Here is a 25,059-nt window from a genome sequence, read left to right as displayed (position 1 = left end):
AGTGGCAGTAATAGCAACAACAGCAGCAGCAGCACAAGTGACAGCAATAGCAACAACAGCAGCAGCAGCACCCCGCCACCACCACCACCACCATCACCGCCACCGCCACCACCACCACCACCACTACCACCACCACCACCACCACCAGCAACAATAACAACACAACTGCCATCACCACCTACACCAACACCATCAACACTGTCACCACAGCTATCATCATTGTCATCATCATCAATAGAAGACAATTCATTGTAACTGTAGGTATATGGTTCAATATTCACTGTTGTTATAACTGTCAACACCATGCTCTAGTCAACCAGCTGAGTCAGATGAACTCAGAGGATAAATTTAAATATGATTTTTCTTTGCTGAGTATGATATTTACAACCATTCACTAATTATCCATTATTAACTGAAAAGGAAACCTATTTGTTATATTTCTAAAAGATTTTGTCAACTTGAACAATATACAAATCAAAAACGTTATATCTGTATACTGTGAGTAATAGGATAGAGAATAAGAACTATTATCTGACTTGTGAAAATAGTCACATGAAATAACACGTGCATGTAAATAGTACACTGTTTGTTGACCCAGAACCAGTCATTTTGTAAGATATTGCAACACTAAGACACCATAGTAACTCTTATCTCAATAAGTGTTGTGAATATGGCACAAGCAACATAGGAAGCCAACCTAAATGCTTTACGATGTGTGGTGAATATATCTATTCTCAGTTTACAATAGATTTAACTTTGCTTTTCATCTTCTTAGGAGAATAACAAGTAAGTACCAGTAAGACAACTCCTCCCATACAAAAAAATTACATTGTGAATTTTAGTGAAATTGTTTCTGATAATTAAAGATACATCAGGATTAGAAATATGCAAAACAAGTTTTTTTAAGTTCAGTTTACACTCCTGAGTTAGTGACAAGCTTCACAAAATACTCTTCAATATTTCTTTTCTACGGTGATATATCCAGTCTATGGAAACATGTTACAGTATCCCATTCCCAAGAGAGACACCCTCTGACTCTGCTAACTTTGGTGCCAGCATGGTTAAGCACATGGCTTTAAGATCAATCCCACTGAGTCTCTTATCATAGTATTAGGTTGACTAAACCTTTCTTTATTTAACTAACACTCTGTAACATGATTGTTGTCCTTGGGTAGCAACTGTTATTTCTTATTTGCTTATGCTGAGAAAGTATGAAAAATGGCTAATATTTCCTCCACACTTTGCTTTTGTTATATTTATTCAAACCCCCAAAGAATCCCTCTCAACTCAGCTATGATGCTCCTCCACTACTCCTGCTCATGATCAGAGATGTGCATATTGTCAGCGCATAAGTCGATATGCATGCATACAGATGACACACATGCATATCCATACATAAACATGTACATACATGTTCATATACACATACATATATGCAAATCCTTCCCACATGATCTCTATACTAGTTATTCGTTCCTTAACCATACTCTGATTTAAAAGGTTGTGTGTTAAGTAGCTTGCTTACAAACCACATGGTTCCAGGTTCCATCCCACTGTGTGCCACCTTGGGCAAGTGTCTTCTACTATAGCCTCGGGCCAACCAAAGCCTTGTGAGTGGATTTGGTAGACGGAAACTGAAAGAAGCCCATCGTATATATGTATGTGTGTGTATGTGTTTGTGTGTCTGTGTTTGTCCCCCCAACATCACTTGACAACCGATGCTGGTATGTTTACGTCCCCGTAACTTAGCAGTTTGGCAAAAGAGACCAATAGAATAAGTACTAGGCTTACAAAGAATAAGTCCTGGGGTTGATTTGCTCGACTAAAGGCGGTGCTCCAGCATGGCCACAGTCAAATGACTGAAACAAGTAAAAGAGTAAAGAGTAAAAGAGTAAGATGTACAATGTAAGAGCACACCTTTAATGTAAGTATGATGACCACTCTAATGTCTAAAACTGCAAATACTATGTAAATTTTCACTTTGAATATTACATAAACTGGAGTTGCAAGCAGAGTTAGTACAGAAACAATTATAACAAATAATTAAAGATGTGTTGGAGTATTTCTTTGTCTTCTTATTATTTTGATTATAGCTTACTCTTTGCTACACCTACACAACAGTTTTACTGTTGTGAAATCAGGATTTTCTACACTTGAAGAATTTCAGTATTAATCTGGAATCTGACAGTGTTGAAATCCCAGAACTTGGGGAAATACCCTACCTTTATACTCTACCAGGACCTAAGATATATATCATCAACATCATCATCATCATCGTTTAGCGTCCGTTTTCCATGCTAGCATGGGTTATACATGTAAAAGAGAAAGCTCTCATGATAAAACAAGTTAACCATAAAAAATCTTGAACATTACTGCTCCTATGAAAATATAATTATGGATCCTCAAGGAATTTGCAAAAACGATTTTTAGTTATTAACTGTAAATGTGAGTGAAGAATCTGACTTTAACAAAAATATATAAATAAATAAATAAATAAAAAGTAAAAAAAAAAAAATTTGCTGGTAGTAGAATAATATCTGCAACATAGTTCCTTAACAACCTCTAAATATTTCTCTGCATCTCTCACTCTCTGTATCCCCCACTCTTATCTTACTATTGGCAAAGTGTCTCACTTGTGTTTGTCTTTTTCTTGCTCCTAGTCTACTTTTTGATGTTTTTAACACTGTCAATTTAGCCATATGTATATCATACTAAATATATGTAAACTGTACTAGGTATTCTGCTGTGGTTCTCATCTGAGAAAGAATCTTTTCATTAGAGATTGTGCTAAAAACACAATATATATTGAAGCAAGTCAATCACTGTTGCAGCAATGACTCATGAAAATAACAAATGCATTCTGACTTTCTTGAGGCTTGTCAGTGCATGCACCCATTTGTCACATGCTTAGATGAAATGTGCTTTTGATATATGTAGAAAACAATGAATAATTCATACACTGATGTTGCTGAATGTTTGTTGCTTGTCAGGCTGTAAAAAACTTGGTAAACACAATTAAAACTGCATTAATTTAAAATCACTGTCTGTGTATCATATAGACAGAAACTCAGTATCATGCTTTTCTCTGGCAAATATATATTTAACATGATACATAGATAGGTATTTCAATTTAATGTTGTTTCAATTGCATTCACTGAGTTTTGTAAAACCCAGCAAGCATTCTGCCATTTCAGTGAATATATTATTCACTGTTTTCTATATATCAAAGTGCAGATTTTTTTCTAAGCAAATGACAAATGGGTTCACAACATTGATAAGCCTTAACAAAAGGTGAACAAAATGTTCATATGAGTCACTACTACAATGATATTTGCCTTGCTTTTATATATATTTTGTTTTTAACACAACATATCTTTGAGGAGAGTTCCTCTCTGATAGAAATTACAGCATCATGCCTTTCTTTCTATGGGTATAAACATTTAATATGATAAACAGAAGACAATTTTAATTTAATGCTGTTTCTGTTGCTTCACCAATTGTCAATTTTGCTGTTGGATCCCAGGTTATCATATGCCTGATACCACATTATTGAATATTGGCTCTGCTGCCCCAGGTAGATAAGCCACTACATAGAGGTATGCCCACTTCGCATCATTTGGTTCAATGCTATCTCCTGGCCCATAAATATCTTTGGCGAAGTTGGTTCTGTTGCAAGCATTTGGATCAGATTCTCTCTAGAGTATTATCATGATCTTGCAGCATGTCAACACCCACTTCAGTTTACAAAATATCTCAATTGAAAAATAACACTTATCATCTGGACAATTTTTGCCTCTTCCTCTGTAATATTCATAAACTTTGATCCATCATAGAGCCCCAAACAGCACCTACTAACACACAAGCTACAAGCTCTGTGCTCTCTGAAATACAAATCTCTTATGCCTTATCTTTAGTCTATCTATGCCATCCAGATTACACCTATATTTACATTTACTCTATAACATGGTTACTGCACACATGTAGATTCTACTCTTCCTAACACTCGCCTAGATATCAGCAACAAAGGCTTTCAAACTTCAAAGTTTCTATTTGTACCTCTCTAAATACACCTGATTCCTCTGCTGTTCTCTGAACTCCTACAACTACTACTACCACTATCAACAATGCCTCAACACTATATCTCTTCCTACATTGAGTATGTGTATGTGTGTGTGTGATTTCTGTTCACTGAAATGTTCACAATCTTTATAATTCTTGGTTCTTGCACTCATCTCACATATTAATGCAGAAACTGTACTTTTTGCAATCCTTAACTCTTTGCAGTTAGTTTCATCACTTGCACATATCACTGAATGTCACTCCAAACACTGTTGATCTCCTTATTGTCAAGCACATCCTCTACCAATACATCAGCATCTCTGCAGCTATTAGATCGTCTAACTACCACCTTATATCTATTATGCAATACATATCTACACATTATGCAAACTTCTTCCCCTACCCCATACACATCTTGTACTTTGTAGTGCCTCACATCAGCTGAGTGATTGAAGCTCTACCAGTTGTTTGCAAACTATCCATGTCAGTGTATGTGTTTCAGCATCAATACATATGAGATAGCTGAGTAATCAACTTAAATAATACACTTAGTCAGCTCCTTCCATATAAAACGCAACTAAAACTTTAACTACAAACCACCTAAGTCATTCATTGAGCTACACTGCAGCAGTTCAAGCAAAAAGCATAGATTACATCATTTTTTTAAAAATCACACACACACACGTGCGCATGCATGTGTGTGTGTGTGTTTGAGTGTTGAAATTACTACAGCTCCTATGAAAATATTATTATAGATCCTCAAGGAATCTGCAGAAAAAAAAAAGACTGCAATTGATTCTTTTTCTCCGTTCTAAAAAAGATCTCTACCACCTTTTCAGAATCATTCTTCCTTCACTTTCCAAATACAAAGGCTTTGTAAGCAATATTCCTATAGAGTAACATTTCCTATTTGATGCCACCTCTCCATTCTACCACATACATGTCCGCCTAAAGCTCCTCAGTTGTTTCATGCCAACAACAATATAGGCATGACAATGTTGCTTCTGTAGCCCTGAAAGAATGTACTCAAGACTTAGCCTCTATCCTTACCAAAACACTTAATCTTTCCCTCTCACTTTCTATACAATTCCAATCTTGCTAGTATTTTCCAAGAATGGCTTCTTCTCTAACCACGCTAACTGTTGATCTCACTTCTGTTTCAAAAGTGATAGAGATATTTAACAACCATATTCACTAAGACTTTGAATTCTTCTCTTTTCTTAATAACCATTATTAACAGCTTTCATAGAGCTGAATCTACTAGAGACTGGCATTCTTTTGTCACTTAGCAGTGGATTTTATCTGCATGAAATTTAATGAAAATAAGTACTTGTTACATTTTAATTCAATATAACATTGGACCATCCCTGAAATGTGAATAGTCTAACCAAAACAGCTGCCAATGAGTTTCGTCTTTCACTGAAATTGGAGGTCTCCTGTCATGTTGCACCATGTACTGATGAAGCTCACTCTAACCGACACTCTATCAACTCTTCCTCCTATACTTCAAACAACTTGCTTGCTGTCACCTCTGACAATACTTACCATTGTACAGATGATACCATTCTTAACCTTACCCCCAACCTTCTGCACTTAAGTGGCATCCACATGCAACCTAGACACCTCATAACAAACCTGCAGAGATCTCAAAAACTCAATTATGATTGTATCTTTGTACAATTATCAAGAAAACAATTGGTAATCTGAATTACTAGAGATAAAGAGAATGTAAGAATTTCATAGCTTACTGCACGAACAATAAATTAATACAGTATTCTCCTTTAGGTCGAAATTTAAATGCTGTTAAAAGCATTACTTAGGGCCTGACAGCCAAACAAAATTCTGTACTCTAATGGAACAGACAATTAATTTTGTAAACATGAACAAACAAATAATATGCAACTAGAACCGACAAAGTAGCTAAAACTGCCAGGCCTCACTATTATTGCTTTCACTCTCATAGTCTCGGTATCACAAAGATTGGCCTTCTTTAGGGCTAGAAGATACTTCAGCTTCCAACAATTACTAACTTTATTCAAAGTATTAGTGAGACCCACAATGGAATGCTGTTCCCAAATCTGAAGTCAGTGCTCCTACAGCATAGATATCTTGGAGTATATACTTAAAATAGACCACTTGACTGATTGACATGAAGTCACTCACCAATACCCATACCCTGTCTCACAGACCTCGTGTTTCCTCACAATGCCTTTCTGTTACTGCTACAGTGGATTCTGCTCCTCCAAGCTTGCTGAGATTATGCCACCTCCACTCAGCCTCATCTGACTGACTCATCAGCCATATTGCATTCACATACCAAGTTTGCATCAATCCCTTTTCCAAGTCTTTTCTGCCAACCTTTTTAAATCCCTCTGTCTAGGTTTTATTCCTGTAGCCATTAACTTTACAATTGTAAAAGAACATCAATTTCATTGATTTTACTAGTTTATGATGGCCTACAAAAGCAATAGACTCTTCAAGGTTGGTAAAAATCAATGCAGATCTTCTTCAGCCAGTCCATTTAGAAAATTTCCAACGATTATGTCAAATATATCAAACTAAAAATAATATTCACCTCAAATCATTAAATCAAATATTTTGTACTCATAAAGGTGTCAATTGCAAAAAGAAAAAGAAAGTCATTGATATTTTTGAAACCTAACAACAACCAAATACATAATATGTTGAGTTTCTGCTTCTAAATTCCCTCCATAGACAACTTTTTATTTATATATTTTCACTACAAGATGTCAGAAATATGTGAGGAAACACGAGGTCTGAGACAGGGTATGGGTATTGGTGAGAGATATAATTAATTATACCAAAAAAAAAAAAAAAAAAGCAGACACAGTCTCTTTTGTACATCTTCCTCCATGTATCTAAGAATTACTCAGGTATGACTGTGTGGTTAAAAAGTTTGATTCACAACCACATGGTTTCAGGTTCAATCCCATAGCACAGCACCTTGAGCAAGTAGTACTGTACAATAACCTTGGCTTAAACAGTGCTTTGTAAGTGAAATTTGGTGGGATGTAAACTGTACAGAAGCCCATTTTGTGTGTGTGTGTGTGATCATCATCATTTAGCATCTGTCGTCCATGCTGGCATGAGTTGGATGGTTTGACCAGGGCTGGTAAGCTGAGGGGCTGCACCAGATGTATATATATATATATATATATATATATATATATATATGTGTATGTGTGAGAAGATGTTTTTGAGTAGTGGTACTTCACAGCTAAGCAATTCAACATGCAAAGAACAGTAGAATAAATAACTTTACTTGAAAACAAGCACAGGTTGACATCAGAAAGGGCATCTGGCTATAGGTTACTGCTTGCAGAGAAAAAGACATAAAAATGTAGATGATGACTTTATCCAGTTTCTCCAACCATCCCTTTCTTTCTAGTCAATTCCACCGCAGCAATATCTCCATCAAGATATAATCCAAGTTCTCCACATTAGAGTGACCATGATGTCCAGTTTAATTCTTACCAATTTCAACAATAAGTGAGATTCTATTTTTACACTATTCAGATATTTTTATGTAATTTTTTTCTCTTTCAGAAACAGTTTGCTTTTATTCAAATAATTTGCAATTCCCAACAATGAACACATTAACTCCTGCCTAGCAATTAATCAATAAAGTCAGACAGGCTTGAATATATTTTTTCATGATGTTGATTAGCTTGGTCTTCACCCAACTCACCTGAAGGCCAAGCTTTACTGATTCTTCTTTATAAATGGTCAGTGCATCCCTGAACTGGTCGATTGAGTTGCTGAATAGAGTGGTATCATCCGCATTGTCCAAGGTCAGTAAGGTAGTAGTTCCTGAAGGTAATGCCAGAGACTCACTCACCTTGGTCATCAGATAACCAATGACACAGTTGAAGAGGTTAGAGTAACCATGCAGCCCTGTCTAACCTTGCTGTTAATGGGGAACCGATCAGAGTCCTTTCCATTCACCTGCATGCAACTCTTGGTACTGCTACAGAGCTGTTGAAACAGAGTGGAGATCTCATAGCTATCTGTTGCATGCACTGGTACAGACATGTTCTCTGTCTCCTGCTAGATCATCCTACCAGGGCTTTATTCTGATTTGACACAGCAGCTGCAGGCTGGAAGAGGCCTCATGGTTGGACATGATTGGGGAAGATTTGCAGACCCTCAACATCACTTTGGAGGATGCAGATAGGCTGGCACAAAATGTCTATAGAACCACTAACTTAGAATGACCCCAGCCCCATCAAGCCAAGCCAAGGTGTTGATTAATTGATTCGGTAATTTTGAGTAGTCACATGAAATATCCTTTCCTACCCAAGGCAGAAGGCCTGAAATTTTGGGTGAGGGGGTCAGTTGATTAGATCGACACCAATATGCAACTGGTACTTAATTTACCAACCCCGAATGGATGAAAGGCAAAGTCAACCTCGGCAGAATTTGAACTCAGAACATAAAGACAGATGAAATACTGCTAAGCATTTCACCTGGCATGCTAACATTTCTACCAGCTTACCGCCTTAGTCACATGAAATATTGAAACAGGTGTTTTCCAATCAGAAACCACTCAACCATGAAGTAAGATAGTTGTTTGTTTTCAATGACTTTATACAAATGGAGCAACATACCTGTTGTGAGAGCACAATGATAATATTTTGGGCATTTGTGCCGAATACAAAGCATTTACCTATATTTTGATAACACTATCAACATTTGAAATGTTTCCTAAAAGTTATTAATTTATATATTTATTTTCAAACAACACACAAAGTGTAAGAGAATTGAATAAATAACAACTTAAAGATATACATGAGTCACTTTATTGAAAAAAATTATTATAAAAGAAGAATCTATTTATATCATATATGTCAACTGTTGGAGTTAATTTCCTGACTAATGTTGTTAGATGTATGACTTTCAATCTGTTCAGATAAAGTAGACTCATCTGTTGACAGTTCTGGATTCGTTTTAATTTTCCCTTCATTTACAATTGATTCATTATCAAGTCGTTCCTTTTGATCATTCTCTGAGTTGACAAGCTTTTGCCACTGGTCCAAAAAAACTCTTCTTTCCTCTCCAATACCCTCTTTCCTCCCATCATGGACTCCAGCCACTAACAAACACACTACAGCAGCATTTTGTTCAGATAGTTGTTTTGACTTTTCCCTACATAAATCAAGGAAAATTTGGTTATCTTTGATACAAAAAAATACAGAATAGAATATTTGAATCACACAAATCAGAAATATAAAGAAGTATTTTTAAGCCTTTTGTTATCATATTTTTGTTGAAATATACAGCTTTTGTTTAAAATAATTCTGAAAATAATGAATAATTTAATAAAATAACTTAGCCATTATTAAGCTGGAGATTTGAAACATAAATTAACATGAAATTTTGTTGGAGGGATTTAGTTGAGATCACTATAAAACAAGAAGTCCATATAATAGGACCAATGATGGTCTAAGATAAGTTGATATCAGAAGAGTAACTGCTTCAACGTGACAAATAACTAATAATATAAAGAGCATATAAAATTGTTACTTTTATTTTAGTCAATACTAAATTCATGGTAAAGAAAACTAGTAACTGAGGTAATGAATTACAATGTAGAAGATACAGACTTTAAAAAAAACCCAATCAAATTCAGCTAGTATATAAAATTTTGTAGGTACCTAAAACACTTCATATTTAGTTATCTTTTCATTAAGCTTACATCAAAATACATGCACCTTTAATTAGTATCCAATAAAATACACTGGAGTTTAATGACTCACAGTGTATCTAACAATTATTTCATTATAAGTTTCTACTAATTATCATTTCATTATAATGTGTTTCCTAGATAATGTTTGTTAAAAGTTAATAGTAGTAAGTTGATCATGAACAATACAAACAATGCTGTCATAATTAAACAATATTAATTTAATGTAAACAATTTATACAGCAAAGAATCATGATGTTGATCGTAATCATAAAACAAATTGACAGGTCTCTGATATTAAATAGTGTTAAACACTTATAGTATGCAATTTAAAAGGTTCCATTCATCTGGGATTGGCCAAGTGATGTAGGCCCTCTGACGTGATCCCCAAAAAGGGCCGAAAATCTATTAAAGCTGTTTGTCATTTTTTCAATCTACAGGTAAATTTGACATGTATTTATAGTTTACTATGTAGATTTACAAATATATTTGGGAATATTTGGTTAGAAATATTAAAATTTGAGATTCTAGATGACTTATAACCATTGACTTATTACAATGGTTATATTTTTATGAAAAGGACTATATTTGTTAGTGTCGCTGAAGTTTTTTTTCCTATGTAAATAACGTTATAGGACTTTGTAAGTCAAATTATAAAATAAGATTAAAAGACTACAATAGTAGTGAGGCAATAAGATAGCCTCTACATTATCACTCATCTTTCTCAAACCATATGCTGTCTTAAAAAAAGGACATGCATAATATGATCCAGGTTACTGTATCATTGTTAAAACCAACGGTACATGTGACTTGAATGCTATTGATCCGGATCTGTTTGATCAGGGGTGATTAGATACTAAACAAAAACAAATACGATGAAAGAAAAAAGGCATTGGAGGGGTGATGCATACCCTGTGCATGGATAAATTTTTTCGCAAATTATAGTGTGGCTTACACTGCATTGCTTACCCATACATTTATTTGAACTGAATTAATTTTTTTTTTTAACTGTCACCATTATAGGTATTTATATTCCGGTGAAATTAAGAAATCAACTTGTAAATAAATGGAACCCTCAAACCCATCAGTGTACACACACACACAGTTGTATATTTATGTATGTATGCATGTACCCACATGTGTCTACACTGTGATCTATACACACACAGACGAAGGTGGCTTCATATGAAAAAGGAAGTGAACAAATTAATATAACCACTTGCTTACTGGGAAATTTGTAAGTTCAATTAAAAAATTTTTTTTTTCTTTTAAGTATCACCATTATACTCTGGTGAAATTAAGAAATCAAGTCGTAAAAAAACGAACCCCTCAAATCCATCAGTGTACACACACACACTAACAGAGTTGCATATCTATGTATGAACCCACACATGTCTACGTGCACAGGTACACCATGATCTATACATATGCAGGCAAGGGTCGATTCATATGGAAAAGAAAGTGAACAAAATAATACGACCACTTGCTTATCGGGAAATTTGTAAGTTCAGTTGTTTATATATATATATATTTTTAATGATAATCAAACCAAATGTTCATCATTTCAAACCACTCACTCAATGAGTATTTCAGCTATTTTCCAGTAATTTTGCAGACAAACAGACAAAGACGAGTGGTTACAATACACTGCTTTTACTTATGCGTGCAGGGTAATAATAAAGACACACTTTATTGAAAATCTTCTTTCTTTTCTTTGCTTTTCCCTAAAAATAATTGAAACTGTTATACCTTGTATGACCTTTTAAGTTAGGTATATTTTTATTCTTTCCCTACAAGGTATATTTTCTAATTTATAACAAATCTAATATTTGGCTTTGCACAACTTCAAAGATACATTTAAGGGATTGTTATGTTGTAGTTTAGTGGAAAAGCAAAATATTGGTAATTTGATAGCTTATCAGACAATGCATAAGAGTGCTAAAAATATCTTCAGGATCAGTGTTAAATTCAATGAGAAGTATGCAGTTCCTGTAGCCAATCATCAAAACACTCCATCCTAAATTACTATTTAGTAGAGAATTTAGAATTGGCACTCATGTAAATATCTTAAGACTAGAGTGTCGATTTCAAACACAATCTTTCATAATCATCACCGTTTAACATCTACTTTCCATGCTGGCATGGGTTGGATGATTTGACTGAGGACTAGCAAGCCAGTAGGTTGCACCAGACTCCAATCTGATCTGGAAAGGCTTCTACAGCTGGATGCTCTTCCTAACACCAAGCACTCTGAGATCGTAGTGGGTGCTTTTTACATGCCACTGGCATGGGAGCCAGTCAGGTGGCACTGGCATCAACCACATTCAGATAATGCTTTTTACGTGCCACCAATATGGGAGCCAGTCAAGAGGCACTAGCATCAACCATGTTCACATGGTGCTTTTTACATGTCACCGGCACGGGGAGCCAGTCAGGTGGCACTAGCATTAACCCATGCTCAAATGTTGCTTATTATGTGCCACTAGCATGGGTGCCAGTCAGGTGGCACTGGCCATGATTACGATTTTTATTTCACTTAACTCAACAGGTCTTCTCAAGCACATCACATTGCCCGGTTATGTAACACTGTCATCGGCCTTGGCTGCAATCTCACTTTACTTTCCGGGTCTTCGCAATCAAAGCACATCTCCAAAGGTCTCGGTCTCTGTTACTGCCTCTGTGAGGCCTAATGCTCAAAGGTCGTGCTTCACCACCTCATCCCACGTCTTCCTGGGTCTACCTCTTCCACAGTTTCCCTCCACTGTTAGGGTGTGACTTCTTCACACAGCTGTCCTAATCCATATGCAACACGACTATACCAGCACAGTTGTCTCTCTTTTGCACACCACATCTGATGCTTCTTATGTCCAACTTTTCTCTCAGGGAACTTACATTGTTGTGTATGCACACTGACATTACACATCCAGTGGCTCATACTAGCTTCATTTCTTTCAAGCCTACACATGTCCTCAGCAGTCATGGCCCATGTTTCACTGCTATGTAGCATGGCACATGCATCATACAGTCTACCTTTCACTCTGAGCGAGAGGCCCTTTGTTGCCAGCAGAACTAGGAGCTTTCTGAACTTTACCCAGTCTATTCTTATTCCCAATCTTTGGAAAATTGGAAAAAAAAAAGAATTATTTGTGAAGTAGTTTGAAAAATAATATGGTTAAAACTTACGTTTTGGTCAATAGCTAAATAGCTTACCAGTTGCAAAAAAATAGTTATACTTAATATAAAGTAAAATGATTAATAGAAACAATTATGTAGGGAATCCAAACAATGTTGCAAGAATTGTGTAATATTTTAAGTGGGATCAATCTCCATCTCCCGCTTCTTGATAAATTTTTTTACTAGTTTCAGTTATTAAACTGTAGCCACGTTGGGGACATTGCTTTCAAGAGTTTTTTTTTTTATTGATTATATAATTTGTCTGATACTTATCTTATTGGTCTTGGTGTAAAGGGATGTAATTCAGAAGAAACTAAAATTGGCCAGGTTATTCGATGTACTGATATTGTTCATCTCATGCCAATACACATGGATGGACGGATGGATGTACATACGCCCGTGCACACATACGCACACATACACATCCAATAAGTTTCCAACAAGCTTCCCTACAGGTTCTGTCAATCAAATTTAGTGGGTTCAAGGGACACTTACCCAAGATGCTATGCAGTGTAATCAAACCCAGAACCACTACACTACTAAGTAGCAAAAGGTCATTCATTCCTTGGCTTGTCTGAGATTCAGAGATAATCATCCTTAATGACTTCATTTGTTCCCCATCTTCATCAACTGCTGCTTACTATCTGAAAGCTATTACATTAACTGCTGCTTATATTTTTACTTACTTTTCTGAAACTCATTCTAAACTAAACTTTTCTTATATAACTCCACTCCAGTTCTATACCTTTGCTTAGCTGAATCTACTTTGACAAAATATTCATAGCTTCCACAACCATTGAAAGCAACTAATTCAAAAGTTTAATAGGTTTAATAGTTCTGGAATGGAAATTATCAACCTTCGGCAGACTGTATATTGTGCTAGTATCACAATATATATACACCAAGACCTGTACTTTATTTAAGATAGGTCTAACAGGCTTCTTCATACAGGTCACTTCTTGGCTCCCACATGCTTTTGGTGGAATTTACTCAGTTACAAAACCTAAAAGCAAAATTGTGCTTCACAACTGCACTCATCTCTTGAGGAGGAGGAGAATCGTCATCGTCGTTGTCATCATCATCATCATCAAGGATCTATTTTCCATGCTGGCATGGGGTACACGGTTTGACTGGAACTGGCAAGCCAGAGAACTGCACCAGGCTCCAGTCTGTTTTAGCTGGGTTTATACAGCTGGATGCCCTTCCTAATGCCAACCACTCCACAGAGTGTGGTATGTTCCTTTTAAGCCTCATCAGCACAGGTGCCTTTTACATGTCACTGGCACTGGTCATGACAATTTCACTTAGCTTCACATGTCTTCTCAAACCAAACAGATTGCCAAAAGTCTTGGTCACTTGTCATCACCTTTGTGAGACTCAACATCCAAAGATCATATTTCACCACCTCATCTCACATCTTCCTGGGTCTACCTCTTCCCCAGGTTCCCTCCACAGTTAGAGATCACTTGATGACAGTGATATTGAGAATGCAACTGAAAAACAAGTGTCAGGAAGAAGAGCATCCAACCATAAAATGTGTCTCAAATATGGCCTGGTAAAATGAATATTGAACAAACTAATAAACCACTTTTATATTCTTCCTTACCTCTAAATCCAACATAATACCAACAATACTGTCAATGGATTGCCTAAACAATGCCTAATCAAATAATCTCACATCATATCATATTCAACTGCACAATAACCTTGGAAGTATTGAACTCTGGTACTTCAACTCTGACCAGAGTTTTGCTAATTCTGTTTTATGACAGAGTTTCTTCCTCTTCTCAACATCTAACAGTACAATTTCCAAGATCTATTTTCATTAAGTCACAGACCTGTAGTCTCTCATCTCATAGGACTTCAGCAAAAACAACGTTGTCACCTTTAACATCAGAATGTCTCTCAGTTGCGTTTAACATAATGCCATCTAAGCTTCCTTGCCAACTTTGCTTACCAATAAACACTATTTCTTATCTCTTGCCAGATGACTCCATTACAATATGCTTTACTGGGGCCATCTCCACTCCACGTCTATTAACTATGGTATATGTCAATGTTCTTCTGTCTCCCAGATTCTATCTATTTTACATTAATGACTGTCTTGCTATTACTGCTACTCATTGATTAATATCACACTTCATCCGCCTTCTATACATAGCTGTTACCAATATACATCCTAGACATCTGATACCAAATGTACACAGCTATGAACAAACTTCAAAAATATCCTATAAACTAGTTTATTTCAACAGTATCAAACAACAATCAATCAATTATCCAGAATACAATCTTACATTACACTTTTCTATATCATGAACAACACCCAACTAAAACCCTTGAATGCTAGGCCATACAAACTTTGATGAACTTTCATGGCAACCCCATATTCATAAAACTCTCAAAAGGTTCAGCTTCTTTACATGGTCAGAATATACTTCAGCTGAAGTAAGGCCAATGTCAGTAGAGTACATGCATCAACAAACATATCTGTGGGAATTACATCAAGGTAAATCACACCACACCCTTTTACTGAACAATAATATCCTGTATACTATTACACTCACAAATATACTTAAAAGAGTATATCTGTAAGGCTAGTAGTTATAATATTTTACAGGTACACATAAGTACCTCTTTAAATTAGCAAGCTGCACACCCATTAAATCCTCCTCTGTTCCTTGTCTAATCCACTAAACCTGACATTGAATACCTTAATTTTTTCTTCTCCAAATTACAACCCTCTGAGACTTTCTCTCTCTCTGCCCACACTTTTATAACAATTAACAACCTGTAGAAGTTGCCGCTTTACATTAACACTGATAACTTCACCAGTCTGAGGGAGTACAAAAAGTCTTTCTTTGGTTAAAATGATTTTTTTAAAAAATGAACCTCCAAAATAATCGACAGGGTGAACAGTTAAAGACTAAATTAATTCCCTTTTGATTAGTAAGAGAAATGGAAAAATCATTATGACCAATGAAATTTATACCCAATGGAATATACCACCTGCTAGATGGTGGAGACGGTTGTAGATGAAGTTGTTGCACATGTGAAGGAGATTTTGTGTGCAATACAAACTACAAGAGGCCTGGTTTTGTAGCCTACGAAGCATTATTTCACTACACAAAGTCAAAAGCATAGAAGGGTCTTGGTGTTAGAAGTCTTCAGAAAGAACTAAGAGAAAAGCAGGGTCACTAAGGAGGCACAGCAGGGAGTTCAGTGTGGATGGATATAGCTAAATTAAGTGAATCAGAAAGACATTGCATAAAACAATTTACTTTCAATGTCAGTAGAATCAAACTGGTTTGCAATTGGATCCACATTTGGTATGCTTCTTTCTCCAATGAGTCTTAAGAGATGGAGAACTGATCAAAGTCAGTTGTGAAAGTTCTGTAAGAAGTTCAAAGGAGTGGGATTGCCAGAGTACATGTTGTTTTGCAGTGGAAATTTTCTCTCAGCTTGTACTTGAAAGTACAATCAGATGCTCTTGTTTTTGGCAAAGGTTACTCACAAAGCAGTGCAGTGCAAATGTAGATGGATAAGAGACCACAGCAAGGGCAAAAATATCAAAATTGGGGGGGAAAAAAAAAAAAATGAGAAGCAGGACATGTATACTCTCCTTTGGTGTTTGTGAAATGTTAACAGTAGCAAATTTTTAGCAGATGAGACGAGAGTGCAGATGTCAGCAGCAGAAGTGGTAAACACAACTTTGGGGCCTAATTCAGTTTTTGTATGAAGGACAACATGTGTTGTAAATGAGCATCCCTGTCAAGCAAGATGTGTCCTTCATTTCCAATCTTCCATGGAAACATACCCAGGGAAATATTCACTTATTTGGAAACAAATGAGGGTTGACATCAGGAAGGACATCTGTCTATAGAAAATCTACCTCAACAAATTCCATTTGACCCATGCAACCATGGAAAAATGCATGTTAAAACAATGAAATAACTGGGATTGATAAAATGAGAACCAGATTCAGTAATGTGCTAGTGTTGAAGCAAATTTACAATGAAAGAGCTTCTACGATAACACTTGCCAGAAATAGCAGCCAAATATTCCACAAATTCCACCCTACAAGCTTAAAAAAATGGAAGAGACACTGGGCAATATAGTCCTAAATACACTAAATAAAAGATACAGTAGGCATGGATGAACTGCTTTGATCATAGGTCTGCTCACTCAAGACTGACCGGGGTCTAAACAACAATTGTCTTGTGATCAAGAAAAAAAAAATCCAATCTTATTTCTTGTTAGATATTTCAAGTAAGTTGTTATCTAAATAGAATTAACTTAAAACTGAACTTACCAAAAGGGTGTAGTATATTTTGTGTCTTCTACAGTCAGAACAGTGTGAAAACATCGATCATCAGGTCGTTCAACCTGGAGAAAAAGGAAAGAAAAAGTAAAATGAGAGGAGTGACAGTAATACTTACATTATGTGAGTTTCAGTATTTGTGGATTGTTTTCCTATGTTAGCCCTTTTGATACCAATCCACGCAGACTGCCTTGTTTCTATGATAAAACTTTGTTGTGTCAAGGTGATTTAAATTAACCCTTTAGCATTTAAACTGGCCATATCCGGCCAAAATATCATAACTGTTTTATGTTCAAACTGACCAGATCTGGCCTCTGACACCAACTCTACAATATCATTCCAAATAATAGTGGCTACCTCATCAAAATCTCAAAGCTATCAGATAATGCATGATTAATTCAAAACAATGTGAATGAATAATCAGAATAATCAAAATGCTAAAGAGTTAAAGCTTTCATTGAAAATTCCATGTTAATTTATGTTCTACATCCCAGCTTAATAATGATAAAATTATTTTAACAAATTATGGAGATGTACTTGCATAGCAAGTGATCTGATCTGAGATTGTGTGATGGAACGAAAACAATTGCAGCGTGGAAGGTGTTTATAAGCCATTTAAGAACCACACAAAAACCTTTAGGTTCACTTCAACATTTAAGTTTAATTTGTCAAAATATTTACGTCGCTTTGAGACCGCGACCTGTTCACTGACAAAATTCCATGCAGCACAGAATTTTGTCAGTGAACAGGTCGCGGTCTCAAAGCAACGAAAATATTTTGACAAATTAAATTTAAACGTTGAAGTGAATCTAAAGGTTTTTGTGTGTTTCTTAAATGGCTTATAAACACCTTCCATGCTGCAATTGTTATTTTAACAAATTCTTCATTATTTTCAAAATTAGTTGAAACAAAAGAAGTATACGAAAACTTGGTAATGAAAGGGTTAAAAACATTAAAGGTGGTGGGAATAAGAAAAGAAGTAGCAAAAGGTTTGTTAAAATTTAGAATCAGACTTACTGTGCAGTATATTGGGGCTTTCATTTTATTTCGGCAAGTCCACTCAAATAATCTCATCTTTGGAGTAATGGCCAGTGGGTAATCTCTCCTAAAACAAATAATTCAAATTATGAAAGTAACTAAATTGTTGATTGTGGATAGTCATTTTATTAATCCAAAACAGAGATGCTTCTATTTGTTACTTTCTTTTTGGGTACAAATAAACAAATATATCAGTAATCATGTTGTAAATCTAAAATAATAAAAAAAAAGGACATTATCTTTTATTTGTTTCAGTCATTAGTCTGCGACCATGCTGGGGTACAGCCTTGAAGAATTTTAGTAAAACGAATTGTTCAAAGTACTTATTATTTTTTGTGTAAAGCTTGGTATTTTGGTCACTTTTGCCAAACTGCTAAGGTATGGTGATGTAAACACACCAACACCAGTTGTCAAGTGGTGGTGGGGGACAAACACATACACAAAGACACACACACACACACACACATATATATACAGCAGGCTTTTTCAGTTTCTGTCTATCAAATCCACTCACTTTGGTCAGTCTAAGGCAATAGTAGAAGACATTTGCCCAAGTGTGTCAAACAGTTGGATTGAACCTGGAACCATGTGGTTGGGAAGCAAACTTTTTACTACACAGCCATGCCTAGAAAAACGCCGCCGCCATGGTGATCTCATTCTTGCTCACAACATCATAAACGGAAAGTGTAACCTCTCAAAAGAGCTGTTCTTCACTCCTGCTCCAGAGCGTTAGCTGTGGGGTCACTCCGAAAAGCTCTATCTGCACCGATTTCATCTCAATCAAAGGAGAGGGGCTTTCTCCGTCCGGGTTGCGGATCCATGGAATAAGCTGCTGGACGAGATAGTGAGGATGCCGACGACCGCTCAGTTCAAAGACTCTCTTGACCAGAAATGGCCTGAACTCTTTGCATGAACACCCTCCCTGTACATAACTCCATATCCCCCTACATGGCCTTGCTTTTGCTTTTTGAGCCCAAAAATTAACTTAACTTTTACAGAAAAATAAGTAAATATATTAGAATATATGTTTTAAATGGAGAAAATTACAAGAAAAAGTAACAATATCAATACTCTGCTGTTCAGCACTGTCAGAGCTAACCTACTCCTGCTTGCCATTCATTGCTCTCTCATTCCAAATGATCACTCCCATCCTCTTTTCTAAAGGTACTCTTCTACAGCAAGAGACCTCTTCTGCTTGGTTCCTTCTCTTCAGCATTTATTCATCTTTTACTCTCATCTCCTAGTATAAAGTTGCCCCCTCAGATTTCATAGTCATACAAACAGCATGATGGCCTCACCAGTGTTGATGGCACAAAAAAAAAAAGCATCCAGTACATGATGTAAAGTGGTTGGCATTAGTAAAAGCATCCAGCCACAGAAACTATGTCAAAGCAGATACTGTAGCACGATGCATTCCATAGGGTCCTGTCAAACCATCCAACCCATGCCAGCATAGAATAAGGTTTTTCAATGATGATGATGACGATGAATTTCAGACCAAATTTTTCACACACACACACACAAGTAAAATTTTTCATTTATTGTTCTATTGTTTTTTCTTTTAGAGCAGATGTGGCTGTGTGATTAAAAGTTTGCTTCCCAACCATGTGGTTTTGGGCTCAGTTCCACTGCATGGGTTAAGATAGATCCAGGTTAACCAAAGTGGATATGAAAGAAGCCTGTTGTGTATGTGTGTACACACACACATGCACACGCACACACACACACACACACAACAATTGAGGGGTCTTGCCTTGTGAGTACTTGGCAACATCATTAGTCTGATGCCACAGAAAACAAAGTACCCAATACACTCTGTAAAGTGGATGGCATTAGGAAGGGCATCCAGCTGTAGAAACCATTTCGAAACAGATATTGGAGCTCAGTATAACCCCCTGACGCATTGGTTCTTGTCGAACCGTTTAAACCATTCCAGCATGAAAAATGACGCATCACATGGCGATGATGATGATTCATATTTGAATGGTGTAAACTATCCCAATCAACCACTTTGTCTCAAGTGAAAAGTTTTGGTAACAAACTCTATGAAAGTGGTGCAAATGTTGTAAGAATGGTAGAATCCAAAAAAGATATTGTTTCTAACTAAAAACTCATTTGATAATTCCTATTTTGTTTAATGTTTATTCTTTTTAAAATTAGTATTTATTTCTTAATTAAAACTAAATGGCTTAATTGAAGCCTAGTAACATGTATGTGTAATTTATATGTACTATTGTGATATAGTGCTGTAAATTTTGATATTTTGGATGAAATATTGGAATATAAGGTTCTATATTATTCTATAACATGTAAAATATACTGCTTTTCAAAATACTTACTTATTATATCGTATAGCCATTTCTATTATGGTTTTACCATCTTCTGCTTTTCTCTTTTTCACTAAAGGCTCCTCTTCACACTTCCGTTTCAATGCCAAGTTGTGAGACCTTTTCTGGCGTGTTTTCAGTGTTTCTTCATAATACTTAGACAGATTCCAAATCTCACTGAAAAAATACAAGCAGTAATTAAAAGAATTATAGAATGTCAAACAAGTTCAATTTTTTCCTGGGATAAAATGCTAGATATTATGGAAAACTTTTCCTAGAAAGTTATACATCTAATTCTTAGTTCATTAAGATGAGGCTAAAAGAATTGAATATATCTTCAAAAGACATTACAACATATTTGGCTTTATACTTGTAGTCCAATACCTCATTAATTTGGCATTATTACCACCCACAGCTAGCAATATGTCAAGTGAAACTAGCAAGAAATCAAGTAAAAACTTTGTATCTACAATATAGAAGAAAATGGAATATTATATACAGTAGGTAATATATAATTGTAAATGCCTGTCAGTAATATCTGATGAATTCTTTAGTTAGCTAATGCATTAAAAGTAGTAACTAATATTACTGTATTTATTTGTGTACTAGGTGGATCCATGAAAAATTCATGGAAAACAAAAAATGTAAGCATCTGTAAACAGTGTACTCTTGCCATGAGAAATGTTTGTATATTATGATCATCTGTCTTTATGTTCTGAGTTCAAATTCTGCTGAGATTGACTTTGACTTTCGTCCGTTCAAGGTTGATCTAATCAACTGGACCCCTTCCCACAAAAAATTCAGGCCTAGAAAAGTATATTGTGACAGTTACAGAATATAGAAAGTAATGTAAAACCAATGACTGTATAATCCAAGCAAAATATCTCAGCTACACAAATGTAAACAGAATTACTATTTAACCTTAAAGTACATTGTACATATTCAAAGAACCCTAATGTACAAATTGAAACGCAAAAGAACGAAATAAATGGATTTATGAATGAAAGTTTGGTAATTGCATTTATTTCCACCATGCGACATTTACTATTGCAAACATGTTTTAACTAATCTAAACTATACACACACACACACACAAATACATTCATATATATGTGTCTCGAGTTGTAGCTGTAATTCAAAGGAGCCAACCATGTCATATTCTGTGTGAGGCTGAATCTCCCCAAGAACTACATTAATGTTATGCATGTCTGCGGAGTACTCAACCATTTGTGAGTTAATTTTATCCTCATGTGGTAATGAAAAGTGAAACTGACATCCAATATTTGCTGTGTGTATGTATCTATATATGAACATTTCTTTGGATTTATGTATCTAATGTCTCTCTCACTTTCTCTTTTTCTCTTTCACTTCCTTTGTGTCCCTCTTCTCTCCCACTTCTGATTTCACAATGTGTATATGTATCTATGTATCTACTTCTCTTGCAATGTGATAAACATTTAAAAACACAAAACAAATGCTGTCACCACTCACTCTCTCTCACTTCCTCTCTCTCTCTCTCTCTCTCTCACATCCTCTCTGAAACATTTAAAGACACAAAACGAATGCCATCACCACTCACTGTCTCTTTCACTATCTCTCTCTTTCTCTTTCACTCTCTCTTACTTCCTCTCTCTCGCTTTGCCACTTCTTTGAAGTGTGACGCACACAACAAGTACGTACAAAAACAAGAAGTTAGTGTATTAATATTATTGATGATAATGTACATTCATGTATAATACAACTAATTACAGGCAATGAAACATTTCTAGTGTGTAATAAACAGACTTTTCTTTAGTATTATTATGTACAGAAAGAAGAGTTTAATCTGATTTATTATAATTGCTGTATAAAATACATTGAACAAATTAAAGTACAAAAATGAAAATCGAAAGTGACCTTTGAACTTTACCAGTGTAAGCCATAAAAGTGACCAGCTGTACTTTCATCATTGTGAAAATCATATGATAATATTTTTGCAAAATAATCAAATTTAATTGATAATGATAGTGCATTTGAATAATTTTATACTCAATTTTATTATTCAGTTTGTACAATGATGCACATATAGTTGTGATGTTAAAAGGGAACATAACATTTAGAATTTAAGTACAGATTTTTAAAACACCCCTCCTAACTTTTGCAGAAAGTGGTTTTATCCAACAACCTTGAGAAAAACCCTCCTTATGTTGTGAGAAGCAAAGATGTCACCAGTGGCACATTTTACAAAAGGCAACTTTTCAGATTTTCTCAAGTTTTTCATATATTTCATCAAATATCTTTTTACAGAGCAAGGATGAAATACTTTCAGTGGTGGATATGAAAACTGTACTTATAGGAAATACTGAAAAAGTATTGCAGAAGTAGAAAATACAATTTTTTTTTCTCTTTTGGTGGATAATTAACTTCATTATGGGAATGATCAAAAAAATTTAATTATGTTGTCAAAGGGTTAAAAAATTTTTTTTCCATTACAAAATTTCAGAAAGTGCAAAAATATTTTAGGCTCATCCATCCAATGTTTAATATGTGATTTTGTGGAAAATGAATTATGTTAATGTCATAGGTAGTTTCTATTTATTGTAAAAATTTTCTGCATAGATGAAAATAACCAATCAGTTTCATTGATGATATTTTATTTTAGGTGCATAAAATAGCCAATGAAGCTGAAATTGCCATTGACAATGAAAAGAATCACAAAGAGTCAAAAAAATAAAACTGAATGGAAATGATTTTTTTTTCTTAACTGTTTACATATTTAATAAATGGTTGAATGCGCAACACTAAATTTTCTGTAACAATCATGAAAGAGATCATTAATAATGAATATCTGACTCAGAGGAATTACTTTCTACGAGATATTCACTGGATAACTCATGATATTGATTTTACAATTGAGTTTCTTGCAGTCATTGGATTAATTCACAATTCAGTGAAGTGTTGTAATCAGTAATGGATTTCTACATTCATGATAAATGCTCAGTTGGAAAAGCTTGGCAATGTATAACAAGCAAATGTTATTAAAACATTGGGTAAAATTCTGTCTTCTCTGTGTCTCCTAGCTGACTGCCTTGCCTTATTGAATTGATTTACTGGTGAAAGGCAATTAACTACAAACAGTGATGAGGATTTAACATTACTATCTACAGTAATGATTTTTTTTAAGAGGGGGTGGGTAAAAATCATTTTGTTTTAGTTTTTGGATTTTACCAAAAAAAGAAAAAAAATCCCCCCTAAATTGTTCACAATTTGTCTCCTGGATGACCTTAGGTCACTAGATATAGATGGTTACATTATTCGGAAAAATGGAAGGATGTGACAAGGAAGTTGGGTATTTATGACTCTACTTAATCTCATCCATGATAGAAAAGTATGGTGTAGCCATTGGACTTCATGGCCAAGAGTAAACTTATAAAATTTGTAAATTGTAAATACAACATTCATCATCATATTTTTAAAACCACTGTAAAAAGAACTCATAAACATACTATTTGTTTGTAATGTCCTAAGTTGTTCCATCTATGTATGATGTATAATTATTGTAATAAAGAGTCCTCTCTTAGCTACATCTATTGGCTGCAGCTTGTTTGTGAGTTCTATCTGTTATTATCTAATGTTTTGTTGTTATTGCACTGTTTGTTGTACCTGTTGAAATTTGAACTGCTGTTAATCTGTGAACTGTCATTTTCACCCTGCAGGGCAGAAAATTGTGAAATTTTTATTGGAAAACTCTACTAGTGGACTTTTTGTGACTTGAACCCTTTGATTTTTTTGTCAATAATTTTGGCAAAAATGACTTTTTGTCAAAAAATATTTTTGTATTCCTTTTTAAGGAATTTATTTTCTGTAAAATTACATTACTGAATTCAAAATAATGTCTAAAGAGGATTTCCCAGAAATGGAAAAAGTATTAAACAAAGAAACTGATAATGTGAAACAAGTGTTTAAGGAAAATCCCAGTTTTGCAGCTGCTGTAGGCAGTAATATGATAACACTAGAAGTGACAATGGCTGAATTGTTTAAGTATAGGAATTTAGTAAAAAAGAACAGATATGATATGAAGTTACAAAATGGTACAAAATATTGCTGTGAGAACAGTGGTATACAAAACATACAACCTAAAGGAAAAAAGAATTGTAACTTGTAAAAGTGAAACAACTGAAAGGTGTCTGGCATCTATATGGAAGAAAATTGTGTACATTGGGTGTGGTAGAAGGAATGCCACAGTAGAAGCACAGTTTGCTAATGAGAACACGGCTAAGGAGTTATCAACAAGAACATTAAAAAAATGAAGAAATAATTTTACTACCAACATATTTGGGTAGAAGAACGGCAAAAATTTCCGTTGAATACCAGCAAGATACGATGTAATTTGAATAGCAGCAGCCATAACTTATGATACGGAAGAAGAAATGTCTATTTTTAGAGATCAAGAAGAA

General features: G+C 35.0%; 1 protein-coding gene and 1 long non-coding RNA gene across 6 annotated transcripts in view; one reads left to right on the top strand and one right to left on the bottom strand.

The window, feature by feature from the left end:
• Positions 1-645: 645 nt before the first annotated feature.
• Positions 646-24,379, top strand: LOC118762574. Of its 2 annotated transcripts, XR_004998328.1 has the most exons (4): positions 646-786; positions 7,469-7,569; positions 10,787-11,000; positions 22,767-23,030. It is a non-coding gene; the product is annotated as an uncharacterized LOC118762574 (long non-coding RNA). The 2 variants fall into 2 exon arrangements; XR_004998329.1 differs by lacking the exons at positions 10,787-11,000; positions 22,767-23,030 and adding an exon at positions 23,265-24,379.
• The window catches only part of LOC115209424 (tRNA-dihydrouridine(20) synthase [NAD(P)+]-like), a 61,257-nt gene continuing 45,057 nt past the window's right edge, over positions 8,860-25,059 (bottom strand). For all 4 annotated transcript variants that reach the window (XM_036501334.1, XM_029777838.2, XM_029777839.2 and 1 more), the window contains exons 12-15: positions 20,636-20,800; positions 18,276-18,363; positions 17,250-17,323; positions 8,860-9,225 (exon numbers count right to left, since the gene is read on the bottom strand). In XM_036501334.1, coding sequence (XP_036357227.1) covers positions 8,928-9,225; positions 17,250-17,323; positions 18,276-18,363; positions 20,636-20,800 — 625 coding nt within the window. In that variant the 3' untranslated portion in view covers positions 8,860-8,927. The remainder of the gene's footprint in view (positions 9,226-17,249; positions 17,324-18,275; positions 18,364-20,635; positions 20,801-25,059) is intronic.

The sequence above is a fragment of the Octopus sinensis genome, linkage group LG3 (genome assembly GCF_006345805.1).
Source record: "Octopus sinensis linkage group LG3, ASM634580v1, whole genome shotgun sequence".
NCBI classification, from domain to species: domain Eukaryota; kingdom Metazoa; phylum Mollusca; class Cephalopoda; order Octopoda; family Octopodidae; genus Octopus; species Octopus sinensis.
This window is presented reverse-complemented; position numbering and strand designations above follow the sequence as displayed.